This window comes from Ipomoea nil, unplaced genomic scaffold (assembly GCF_001879475.1).
Source record: "Ipomoea nil cultivar Tokyo-kokei standard unplaced genomic scaffold, Asagao_1.1 scaffold1353, whole genome shotgun sequence".
In the NCBI taxonomy this organism is placed as follows: domain Eukaryota; kingdom Viridiplantae; phylum Streptophyta; class Magnoliopsida; order Solanales; family Convolvulaceae; genus Ipomoea; species Ipomoea nil.
In genome coordinates, this window is record NW_017617781.1 from 444,052 (window position 1) to 456,627 (window position 12,576).

A 12,576-nucleotide genomic window follows, 5' to 3' on the forward strand; every position below is an offset into this window, starting at 1 on the left:
ATTTTGCACTTAAGGTTTCTTCTACAGATGCATACTCTTACTCTTAGGATGAAGATGAACGGCTCACATGCCTTCCATGAGGTGCCTGGTGGACCCAGAATGTACATTGGTAGTCAAACAAGCAACTATTTGGTTATTTCTACAATTAATTCTCAAGAAGTATTTTTTCCGTTGGGTATGTATTTCTTGCAGTTGATTTTGAGTTTAGTTGGTATAAAGTGAACTCTTTGTCGTTTCTGTGGTAAGGAGGCATCAAAACGCCGTCACCATCACCGCCACGATCGCCGCAGCAAGAAGCACGAAGAGAGTGATTCCAAGTCCGAAAATGAGATTTCCGAGGCTGGGGCTAAAATTGAGAACGAAAAGAAAGCACTTGGCAGCGGTGCAATGGGTGTGGTAGTGGGCAGATTGAATTTAGGGATTGATTACGATATGGAGGAAGGGGAGATTGTTGCCGGAGGAGGAGGATAGCAGATGGAAGAAAGAAGAAGATTAGGAAGAAAGGAAAAGTAAAGGAAAAGAGAAAAAAAAATGCCACGTAAGAGTCCAGTCAGCAAGGCAACCGGAAAGGATGGATGAAAACCGGCTAATAGGTAAAATTAAAGGGATTTGCGCTGTTGAGTGGGGTAATTGAACATTTTTTAGGTTCAGTGGTCTGATTGCACTATCGTGTTACGTTCAGTGGCCAATTTGACCCTTATTCCAAAAAAAAAAAGGAGGACATTTGGACGAAAGTAGAGAGGCTGAGAGCTGGCTGAGCCGCCGAAGAGACATTTCGAAAACGGCGTGAAAGCCAAGCCGAAAAGGAAAGCCAGCTAGATTCTCGTCACTGCCCACTGCCCACTGCCCACTGCCCACACTCCACAGTCGCTTCTTTCTCGATCGTCTGTCGGTGGTCATTCTCGCTATCTCTCTCTCAGCTACTTCACAGCTCACCCCTCTACCATTCCATTCTTGCACACATTTCTTCTCCCTCTAACAAATAAAATATTTCTCTTCTGTTCTTCTTAATTTCCACCTTCTCCAATGGTTTAATACTCCTACTTACAAACCCCTCTCTTCTAAGGTATGTCTGTCCCTCTTTTCTCTATGAAGATTTCGCTGTATTGTCATAAAATAGGTTCAGTGATTCCCAAATTTCTTTTAGATCTTCTTTTTATCCCAACTCACCTTGTAAAATTCCAGCTAAATCGATGTTTTAGTGCGAAACAGAATCTGGGTTCTTTTAATTGGTCAAAAAGGTGCAGTCTTTGATGTTGATCTAATGTTGGTGGCTAAAGTTTCATGGCGTGTAATGTGGTTTTATAATCTCACTTGAATTCATGTGTTTTTTACATCTTAAATGCCGGTCGATGTAGTCAGAGCTGCTACTCCAATTGGAAGTGTAGTAATTAAACATTTCAATTGATCTATCTTTCTTTCCTGGTTTACAGTAAAGACACTTGACTAGGGTTTAGTCTAGTAATTTTATGTTTGTTGGTTTCTTTTTTTGTGGATATGTTTTGAGTATAGTTCTCGTGCTTGAAGCTGTTAGCTTTTGACTGTATCTCGGAGGTTAGATCTGAAGTGAAGATCTTGGGATCACAGCAAAGCTGGCGACGACGGTGGTGTGGAGGTATTCTGCCAGCAATGGCAGTAGCCATCCCAATAATGATATGGTGTGTATGATTTACACAAGGACCTTTTAATCATTGCATTCAAAGTCTGGGTTTTTAATTGCATATCGTTCTCTGTAGTCTGTTGCAATCCATATAGCTTGACATGTACTTTAGAATTTGCTCACTGGGCTCTGGTTTCTTACAAAAAGTATTTTCAACCTCAGTGCAGTTTTGCCAACTTTTCGCTCCAAGGTTTAATTCTAATGAGCGACGTTTTTCTAGATATCTGTCTTAAAATCTAGGAATCTATCTGGAAGAGGCTGCAGGAGAATTTATTTGCATGTCTTCAGTAATTGCATTGTAAAATTATTTGCTATAGGTCATATGTTTTCATATGAGGAGAGCTATGGCAAATTTTATGTTGCTAGAAAGGGGAGAAGAGGATCCTTGTCTATTTTCCACAGTATTGTATGTTCTACTCATCTACTGCTTATTCTGCTAGACTGGATAGGTCCTTAGAACCACAATTTCCACAGTATTGTATTTTGCCTTTTAAAACCACAGTTTGGAGATTTCTCCTTGACATTGTTTGTTTTGTTCATTTGTCATTTTTCATTGTCCTCAGTTCCTTGACCAAGCATGGAGATATCAGTCACAAGCATGCCTCATGATAACACAATCTTTCTTGATTTTTCTATCAGGAAAGAAATGGAGATACTAAACCTCATGAGTTAGAGCCGCCAACTCCACATTCTCTCATGAAAATGGGTTCCAGGTTAGTTCACTCTTATTAGATGAATTTCTTCTTAGAGGGGGATAATCAATTGCTAGACTGGTTTTTTCAAGGGGCTATGTTTTTCATCTACTTAGATAGGAAGAGGAATCTCTTTTTGCTGGTATATGTTGACTCTAAAAGCATTGGATGGACTTCTGTTGTATGTTTTATTTCAGAATTTGAATTTCTTGTCATCTTAGTTGAGATTGCATAATATAATACTATGCTTTCGTTGAAAAGAATCTTTCCTGACTATTCTGATTTGAACTATAGTAGCCAATAGCATAGTGAAACATGTGCATTTTGGTTAGTTTCCCCTTGTGTGTGTGTGTATTGGTTCCAGTCTGGCATTTCACTTTGGCCCTGTGCTACTTGTTTCTCTTTTTCCTTCACTTCTTAATCTCAATATTTAGAAGATACAAATTTGGTGAGAAATTCAGTTCGTGACAAAAGAAACAGAACTTTTTGACATTGTGCAGCATATTGTTCTACAAGAATTCTGTGATTTTTCTGGCATATGATTTTTACATGGTCTCAAACCCCTAGTACTTGTCTGGGTATTTTAAACTACAACTATTTCCTGTAAGAACCTCTTGTTGGTTAAATATGTGCAGAGATCGCAGTAACATGGAGGATCCAGATGGGACGTTAGCAAGTGTTGCTCAATTGGTTGAGCAAATGCGCAAGAATTCAGCTTCTATGCAAGAAAAAGAAACTCTGTTGAAACAATTGTTGGAGCTTATTGATACACGAGAAAATGCCTTCAGCGCTGTTGGGTCACATTCTCAGGCAGTTCCAGTGCTTGTTTCTCTACTTCGATCTGGTTCATTTGGGGTAAAGATGCAGGCAGCCACTGTTTTAGGCTCTTTGTGTAGAGAAAACGAGTTACGAGTAAAAGTTCTACTTGGAGGTTGTATTCCTCCATTGCTGGGTCTTCTCAAGTCAAGTTCTACAGAAGGTCAAATTGCAGCAGCAAAGACTATATATGCTGTGTCTCAAGGTGGTGCTAAGGATCATGTTGGCTCAAAAATTTTTTCAACCGAAGGAGTTGTCCCAGTATTGTGGCAACAGTTACAGAAAGGTCTCAAATCTGAAAACTTAGTTGATGAATTAATAACAGGCAGTTTAAAAAACCTTTCTACCAGCACTGAGGGATTTTGGTCTTCAACGAATCAAGCTGGAGGAGTAGATATACTTATCAAATTGCTAGCTACTGGACAACCAAGCACTCAAGCAAATGTGTGCTTTCTCCTTGCATCTATTATGATGGAGGACTCATCCGTTTGCTCTAAAGTCTTGTCTTCAGAGGCTACAAAACAACTCCTTAAACTACTTGGACCTAGTAATGAAGCTTCTGTCAGGGCAGAAGCTGCAGGGGCTCTTAAATCTCTTTCTGCTCAATCCAAAGAGGCCAGGCGAGAGATAGCAAACTCGAATGGCATTCCTGTACTAATAAATGCTACTATAGCACCTTCAAAAGAATTCATGCAGGGTGAACATGCTCAAGCTTTGCAGGAGCATGCAATGTGTGCTCTTGCAAACATTTCAGGTGGCTTGTCATATGTGATATCAAGTCTTGGTCAAAGCCTTGAGTCATGCACCTCACCTGCACAGGTTGCCGACACATTAGGGGCTTTAGCTTCAGCTCTCATGATATATGATAGCAAAGCGGAAAATTCAAGAGCCTCAGATCCTCTGGAGGTGGAACAGACACTGGTTAAGCAATTTAAGCCTCAGTTGCCATTACTGGTGCAAGAGCGTACTATTGAAGCCCTTGCTAGTTTGTATGGGAATGCTATTCTCTCTAGAAATCTTGCGAATTCTGATGCAAAACGCTTATTGATTGGTCTGATCACAATGGCAACTAATGAAGTTCAGGATGAATTGATAAGGTCCCTTCTTGTTCTTAGCAAAAATGAAGGTTCTTTATGGCATGCCCTTCAAGGTCGTGAAGGGATTCAACTACTGATTTCTCTTCTTGGACTCTCATCAGAGCAGCAACAGGAGTGTGCTGTTGCTTTACTCTGCCTTTTGTCTGATGAGAATGATGAAAGCAAATGGGCCATCACGGCAGCTGGAGGCATTCCTCCACTTGTTCAAATTCTAGAAACAGGGTCTTCCAAAGCTAAGGAAGACTCTGTAACCATCCTTGGAAACCTCTGTAATCACAGTGAAGATATACGGGAATGCGTTGAGAGTGCTGATGCTGTCCCTGCTTTACTATGGCTGCTGAAGAATGGGAGCTCCAATGGTAAAGAAATTGCTGCCAAGACATTGAACCATTTGATTCATAAATCAGATACTGCAACTATAAGCCAACTCACTGCACTTTTAGCCAGTGATCTTCCTGAGTCTAAAGTTTATGTCTTAGATGCATTGAGAAGTTTGCTTTCCATGGTCCCTCTTAAGGATATTTTGCGTGAAGGTAGTGCAGCAAATGATGCAATTGAGATGATGATAAAGCTCTTACGCTCTGCCAAGGAAGAGACTCAGGCTAAGTCTGCATCAGCACTTGCTGGAATCTTTAGTCTCAGGAAGGACTTGCGTGAAAGTAGCCTTGCAATAAGCATTCTTAGGTCAGTAACAGTGCTTCTAAATGTGGAATCTAAAAACATCTTAGTTGAAGCTTCTCGCTGCCTTGCTGCAATATTTCTCTCAATTAGAGAGAACCGTGATGTGGCTGCATTTGCTAGAGATAAGTTGCCTTCATTGGTGGCACTTGCTAACTCTTCAGCTTTGCAAGTAGCAGAGCAGGCCATATGTGCTTTGGCCAATCTTCTTTTGGATAGTGATGTTTCTGAAAGAGCTTTTCCTGAAGAAATCATGTTGCATGCCACTAGAGTTTTGCGTGAAGGTACAACTGATGGACAAACCCATGCTGCCTCTGCAATTGCTCGGCTTCTCAAATCTCATCAGATTGATTCTGGTTTAACTGACTGGGTTAACCGTAATGGGACAGTTCTTGCTTTGGTATATTTTCTTGAATCCACTAACGGTGGATCTATTGCTATATCAGAAGCATTAGATGCACTTTGTCATCTTTCAAGGTTGGAAGGACCTGGTGGACATATTAAACCTGCATGGGCAGTTCTTGCTGAATACACAGATGGCATTATGCCAATTGTTTCATGTATTGCTGATGCTAGTCCCTTGTTGCAAGACAAAGCCATAGAAATATTGTCATGGCTCTGTCAAGCGCAGCCGATTATCCTTGGAGAAACAATTGCTCGTGCTTCTGGATGCATATCTTCAATTGTGAGAAGGGTAATCAATTCCTCAAATGCACGAGTCAAAATTGGAGGAACTGCTCTCCTTGTATGCACTGCAAAAGTGAACCACCAAAGAGTGGTTGAGGATTTAAATGAATTCCATTTACGTGTTCCACTAATTCAATCACTTGTGGGAATGCTGAACGCCCTGGAGTCTTCTCAGTTGGCAGCTCAGGGGGACAAGGTTGCAATAAATATATCCAGGAATACTGAAAATGAATCAAAGAAGGATGAAATGGAAAGAAGTACTTCAGTTATCTATGGTGCCAATATAGCAATATGGCTGCTATCTGTTCTTGCTAGTCGTGATGACCAAAGCAAAATTGAGATTTTGGAGGCTGGTGGGATTGACTCTCTTACTGAAAAAATATCTCAATCTCTATCCCAATTTACTCAGGTATTCAACTGAACCAATAAATGTTGCAACTGTATTTTCTCTGGTTTTGCTAATGATTTTTTTTTTTTTTTCTTTCATTGTATTTATTCACTGTTTGATTTGTCTGTTTAGTTAACTTCACCCCTTATCAAAGCCAGACTGAATTCTTATTATACACTACTGAATTACTGATGCCTACATGATAATACCTGCAGATTGATTTTAAAGAGGATAGTAGCATATGGGTTTGTGCACTGCCACTTGCAATCTTATTTCTAGATAGAGACATCATTCGTGAACATGTCACAATAAAAGCTTTACCGGTGCTAGCTAATTTGCTGAAGTCAGAGGAGTCAGCAAACAGGTATTTTGCTGCACAAGCAATAGCCAGTCTTGTCTGTAATGGTAGCAGGGGAACTCTTCTTTCTGTTGCAAATTCAGGGGCAGCAGCAGGTCTTATTTCCTTGCTTGGCTGTGCCGATGATGACATTAGTGATCTTATTGAACTCTCAGAGGAGTTTGCTTTATTGCGTAATCCAGAGCAAGTTGCTCTTGAAAGATTGTTTAGGGTTGATGACATTAGGGTTGGGGCAACTTCTAGGAAAGCTATACCAGCACTTGTTGATTTGCTGAAACCGATCCCAGATCGCCCAGGTGCACCTTTTTTAGCTCTTGGACTTCTGATACAGCTGGCTAAAGACTGCCCTTCAAATAAGATTGTTATGGTTGAGTGTGGTGCCATTGAAGCATTGACTAAATATCTTTCACTTGGCCCACAAGATACAACTGAGGAAGCAGCTACTGATTTATTAGGTATCTTATTTAGTACTGCTGAAATCCGCAGACATGAATCTGCATTTGGAGCTGTTGGTCAACTTATAGCAGTCTTGCGTTTAGGAGGAAGGGCAGCAAGGTATAGTGCTGCCAAAGCCTTAGAGAACCTGTTCTCAGCAGATCATATAAGAAATGCAGAATCTGTTAGACATTCTGTTAAGCCTTTGGTAGAGATTCTAAATACTGGACTTGAGAAGGAGCAACATGCTGCTATTGCTGCATTGGTTCGGTTGCTCAGTGAAAACCCATCAAGAGCTGTTGCCATTGCAGATGTTGAGATGAATGCAGTGGATGTTTTATGCAGAATTCTTTCGTCAAACTGTTCGATGGAGCTGAAGGGGGATGCTGCTGAGTTGTGCTCTGTTCTTTTCACTAATACAAGAATAAGATCTACAATAGCTGCAGCTCGCTGTGTGGAGCCATTGGTTTCTCTTCTGGTTAGTGAATTTAGTCCTGCTCATCATTCAGTTGTTCATGCATTAGATAAACTGGTAGATGATGAACAGCTGGCAGAACTAGTTGCTGCACATGGAGCTGTCATCCCCCTTGTAGGCCTTCTCTATGGTCAGAATTATGTGCTTCATGAGGCTATTTCTAGGACTCTTGTGAAGTTAGGGAAGGATAGGCCTTCGTGTAAGTTGGAAATGGTAAAAGCGGGGGTAATTGAGAGCATACTTGATATCCTCCATGAAGCGCCAAACTTCCTCTGTGCTGCATTTGCTGAATTGCTAAGAATACTGACTAATAATGCAGCCATTGCTAAGGGTTCATCTGCAGCAAAAGTGGTTGAGCCTCTTTTCTTATTGCTGACAGGACCAGAGTTTGGACATGATGGGCAGCATAGTGCTCTGCAGGTTCTTGTAAATATCTTAGAGCATCCACAATGTCGTGCTGATTACACCTTGACATCCCAGCAAGCAATTGAACCTCTGATTCCTTTACTTGATTCTCCTGCTTCTGCTGTGCAACAGTTGGCAGCCGAGCTTCTATCTCACCTTCTTTTGGAGGAGCATCTTCAGAAAGATCCTGTAATGCAACAAGTAATTGGCCCTTTAGTACGGGCACTTGGTTCTGATATACCCATTTTGCAGCAGAGAGCTGTGAAGGCTCTTGTTTGTGTTTCAGTAACCTGGCCTAATGAAATTGCGAAAGTGGGTGGTGTAAGTGAACTTTCCAAAGTGCTATTGAATGCTGATCCTTTGCTTCCTAATGCTTTGTGGGAGTCAGCTGCTTCTGTCCTAGCCAGTATCCTGCAATGTAGCTCTGACTCCTCTGAGTACTTGGAAGTACCTGTAGCCGTTTTGGTGAGATTACTTCGGTCTGGCTTAGAAAGCACAGTACTTGGTGCATTGAATGCTCTACTTGTGTTGGAGAGTGATGACTCTACCACTGCTGAAGCAATGGCTGAAAGTGGGGCAATTGAAGCTCTTTTGGAGCTTCTTAGATGCCATATCTGTGAGGAAACTGCTGCAAGGCTGCTTGAGGTGTTGCTGAACAATGTGAAGATCAGAGAAACAAAAGCTACCAAGTCAGCTATTCTACCATTGTCACAATACCTCTTGGACCCACAAACCTTAGGCCAGCAAGCGAGATTACTGGCGACACTTGCCCTTGGTGACCTATTCCAAAATGAGTCTCTTGCTCGAACATCAGATGCTGTTTCTGCTTGCCGGGCATTGGTTAATCTGCTCGAGGATCAGCCTACTGAAGAAATGAAAGTAGTTGCAATATGTGCCTTACAGAACCTTGTTATGTATAGCCGATCAAATAAAAGAGCCGTTGCAGAAGCTGGTGGCGTTCAGGTTGTGCTTGATATTATTGGTTCGAGTGATCCAGAGACGTCTGTACAGGCAGCAATGTTTATTAAGCTTCTCTTTTCAAACAACACCATTCAAGAATATGCGTCGGGCGAGACTGTCAGAGCTATAACAGGTAAATTTTACTCTCTAAATAATGGACTTCCAGCAAATTGCATGCTTCAGATCATTAATGCCCGTAGATTGTGAAAATGAAGTTTGAATACCGAGTTAAATTTGGATCTTCTTAAGTGTGCATAAGGCCTGGGTTTGAATTCCACTTCCCCTATCCCTCATCAGATTTATCCAAAGAAAAAATAAAATAAAGCATGCATTTGCAGAAACGATCTGAATTTAAACTTTTTTACAATTTGGCACTAGTTTGTGGAATGCTTAGATTAATTGGGTGTGATAATCTGGTGTTCGTGCAGCTGCACTTGAGAAAGACTTGTGGGCAACGGGAAGTGTTAATGAAGAGTATCTGAAGGCTTTGAATTCACTTTTTGGAAATTTCTCTCGCTTAAGAGCAACAGAACCTGCTACACTAAGTATTCCACACCTGGTCACAGCCCTTAAGAATGGTAGCGAGGCAATTCAAGAAGCTGCCTTGGATGCACTCTTCTTTCTCAGACATTCTTGGTCAGCATGCCCAGCTGAAGTATCTCGAGCCCAATCAATTGCTGCCGCTGATGCTATCCCTTTGTTGCAGTATTTGATACAGTCGGGCCCGCCTCGGTTTCAGGAGAAGGCGGAACTCCTATTGCAATGCTTGCCAGGGACATTAGTGGTGATTCTTAAGCGGGGTAACAACATGAGACAGTCCGTGGGAAACCCTAGTGTTTACTGCAAGCTTACCCTCGGAAATACTCCACCTGTGCAAACCAAGGTACAATCTCATTTTCAATTTTGGTTGTACTAGTGCACTCACTCAGCATATCACAAAAAAATAAAATTATGATTTATTAAAAAAGGCGATTTAACACTCACAATTAAGTATCTTGAAGGAAGCTCCTTGTCTTTTTTATCTCATGCCTGGGAGAAACGTAGAAAACCCTCGCTTGTTACATACTATTGTTGCCTTAGCCCATTATGCAGCCAATGATGTACCTATACAAGCACGTGTATTAGTGTGAGAAATGAGAATGTATACATTTTTTCTTTTGGTCAGACCATGAGGTGTCCTGAGCAGGTCCTAACTGTAGGAGGCACCTTTAAGCCCGTACCATACTCATACTAATCCTCATTCGCACCGTCCCAATTAAGGGGCAAAATGCTGGCCAGATTGGTTTTTCCATATGAGAGGGGGTTCGAACTCTCGACCTCTCGGGGATGAGAGTGTACGGCTACTCATGCCAACCAAGCTGGTTAATGAGAATGTATACATTAAAACATTGTCTATGCTTTGCCTTTCTTTATGCCTTAACAGATTATTAAAGAAATGAACTCTGATATGTCGATATGGTTATCTCTTTTTCATCTTTGGTTTATTTCCCTGATTCGTGCATGCTTGACTTTGCGTTGTGTCAGGTTGTATCAACTGGCTCTAACCCCGAATGGGATGAAAGCTTTGCCTGGTCATTTGAAAGTCCTCCAAAAGGCCAAAAGCTTCATATTTCGTGCAAGAACAAGAGCAAAATGGGGAAGGTAAATGGAGTCCTGCCCTTAATTCTTATCCCTCCCTCCCGTTGCTCAACTTTTATACTAACTAGCTCCTCAAATACGACAGAGCTCGTTCGGGAAGGTGACTATCCAGATCGACCGCGTAGTGATGCTGGGTGTAGTTTCGGGGGAGTACACATTGGTGCCCGAAAGCAAAAGTGGACCTTCAAGGAATCTGGAGATAGAATTCCAGTGGTCCAACAAAACAGAACTGTAGAAACACATGGTTGGGAGGATTTTTCCCATTTTCTCCTGTTCTTTAAGTTTCATTTATATCAAATGTATATAGTTTCTTGCCTTAATCTTGAGAAGACTAGTTGTTAATTAGTCTATTCTTTTGTATCTTATGCATGTGGACTTCATTGCTAAAGTTTTTTTTTTTTTTTTGGTCAAATGTTCGTTTTGGTCTATTCTTTTGTAAGTTGAGTCACTTTTGTACCTCTTGTATTGTATACATGTGGAGTCATTGCTTAGCTTCATTTAATCATTTTTTTGGTATTCTTGTTTGGTCAATTGTCAAACTCCAAGGGAACATAATAAACTCTTAGCTTGTTTATATAGGCCTATGGTTCTCTCATCTGCTCATTTCTCATTCAATCCAGTAAAACCAGCCGATTCTTGGTTGTGTTTACTTCAATTTTTCATTGCTCTCATAGAAATATACAATTAAATGTACTTTTTTAAAATTTTTTCATTGCTCTCATAGAAATATACAAGTAAATGTATTTTTTTTTCTTTTCTTTCTAGGTTTTTTTTTTTTTTTTTTTTTTTTTTTTTTTTTTTTTTTTTTTTGGTCTACTAACAGGTCGTTTGGGGAAAGAAATTGTAATTCTATAAGAGATGAATAAGGTGTGAATAAAATAGAAATTCAAATTTTAGTTTTTGGTAGGTAGAAACTGAAAATTTCAATTATAGTGTTTGATATATATGAAAATGGAAAAGGAATTAGTAAAAGACTAAAATGCCCATATAATTGTAATTTAGGGAAATATGTAGGATTATTAGAGAGAACCTTCTTATTCCATCCCCCGAGTCTATGTTTAAGCTTTGTCTCAATGTAAGAAAACACCTCTCTTTTGTTACGTCCCACACCCATCGGGAGGCCAAGATATCGCCCAAGATTACCATGCTGCTGGACATTGAAAACTGCCGCCACCTCGTTTTTCATAAGATCACTAGTATTCCTGCTAAACACAATACACGATTTAGCAAAGTTAACGGACTGTCCAGACATACGCTCATAGCTTACAAGACAATGCTTCACTGCCTTTGCTTCCGAACCGTAGCTTTGAAAAATAATAAGCTATCGTCCGCAAAAAAGAGTTGCGATACACCGGGAGCACCCCTCGCAACAATACATGGAGAAATCAAACCACGACGAACGGCTCTGGATAAGAGATGGGATAGACCCTCAGCACATAGAATGAAAAGATATGGCGACAAAGGATCACCTTGACACAACCCACACGTCGGTTCGATATAGTCCGTCAAGTCACCATTTACCCCCCACCTTATACCGCACAGTGGCCACACATAGCATAATGAGGTCATGAAACGATCATTAAACCCCATACGGCGCATAATACTCTTCAAAAAGTCCCATTCCATCTTGTCGTATGCTTTCGCTATATCCAGCTTTAAAGCACACCATCCATCACTTCCAACTCTTTTCCTGTTCAAATAGTGAATCACTTCTGATGCCACTAAGACATTATCAGTAATTAATCTGCCTGGGATGAATGCACTTTGGACCTCCGTAATCACGTTCTCAAGCACCTCCTTTAAACGGTTCGCCAGCATCTTAGACATGACCTTGTAGATAACATTGCATAATGCAATTGGACGAAGATCTGCCATGGTCACCGATATCGTTTTCTTTGCTATGAGAGTAATAATGGCATCATTCATGGAAGGTGGGAAGGCCACATTATCAACAGAGTTTAGAATAAAATGAACAACATCTGGACCAATTTCCTCCCAGAAGTGCTGATAAAATGCCGGACTATAGCTATCCGACCCCGGAGATTTATCAGGCGCCATAGAGAACAAAGCCTCCTTCACGTCCAAAGCAGTAAAAGGTTCCATAAGACGATTGTTATCCAAGGCAGTAACCCGAGGTGTAAAGTCATCCAAAAGGCCGTCAATTTGAACCCCTTTAGCCGTAAAAATATGCTGGAAGTAAGTCGAGGCTATGCCCAATAAATCCATCACCTTCTATCCATTGGCCGTTATCATTCTGCAGTTTTTGAATCAAATTCTTCCTCTTCCT

The 12,576-nt window shown here is 40.9% G+C and overlaps 1 protein-coding gene across 3 annotated transcripts; it reads left to right on the top strand.

Moving 5' to 3' along the window:
- The first annotated feature begins 757 nt into the window (after nucleotides 1-757).
- Nucleotides 758-10,862, top strand: LOC109185727. 3 transcript variants are annotated; one of them, XM_019335678.1, is made up of 8 exons: nucleotides 758-1,066; nucleotides 1,528-1,658; nucleotides 2,300-2,373; nucleotides 2,988-6,039; nucleotides 6,234-8,784; nucleotides 9,080-9,534; nucleotides 10,176-10,292; nucleotides 10,375-10,862. In XM_019335678.1, exons 2-8 carry the CDS (start codon nucleotides 1,656-1,658, stop codon nucleotides 10,522-10,524), a joined length of 6,402 nt encoding a protein of 2,133 aa, XP_019191223.1. In that variant the 5' UTR covers nucleotides 758-1,066; nucleotides 1,528-1,655; the 3' UTR covers nucleotides 10,525-10,862. The 3 variants fall into 3 exon arrangements, with proteins under 3 accessions (XP_019191223.1, XP_019191225.1, XP_019191224.1); XM_019335680.1 differs by lacking the exon at nucleotides 1,528-1,658; XM_019335679.1 differs by lacking the exon at nucleotides 758-1,066 and having other exon boundaries at nucleotides 1,513-1,658.
- Nucleotides 10,863-12,576: the final 1,714 nt, after the last annotated feature.

Coding starts and splice junctions, on each gene's coding strand:
- LOC109185727 (XM_019335678.1), top strand. Junction 9,535..10,175: donor CTCCACCTGTGCAAACCAAG/GTACAATCTCAT, acceptor GCGTTGTGTCAG/GTTGTATCAACTGGCTCTAA. Junction 10,293..10,374: donor ACAAGAGCAAAATGGGGAAG/GTAAATGGAGTC, acceptor CAAATACGACAG/AGCTCGTTCGGGAAGGTGAC.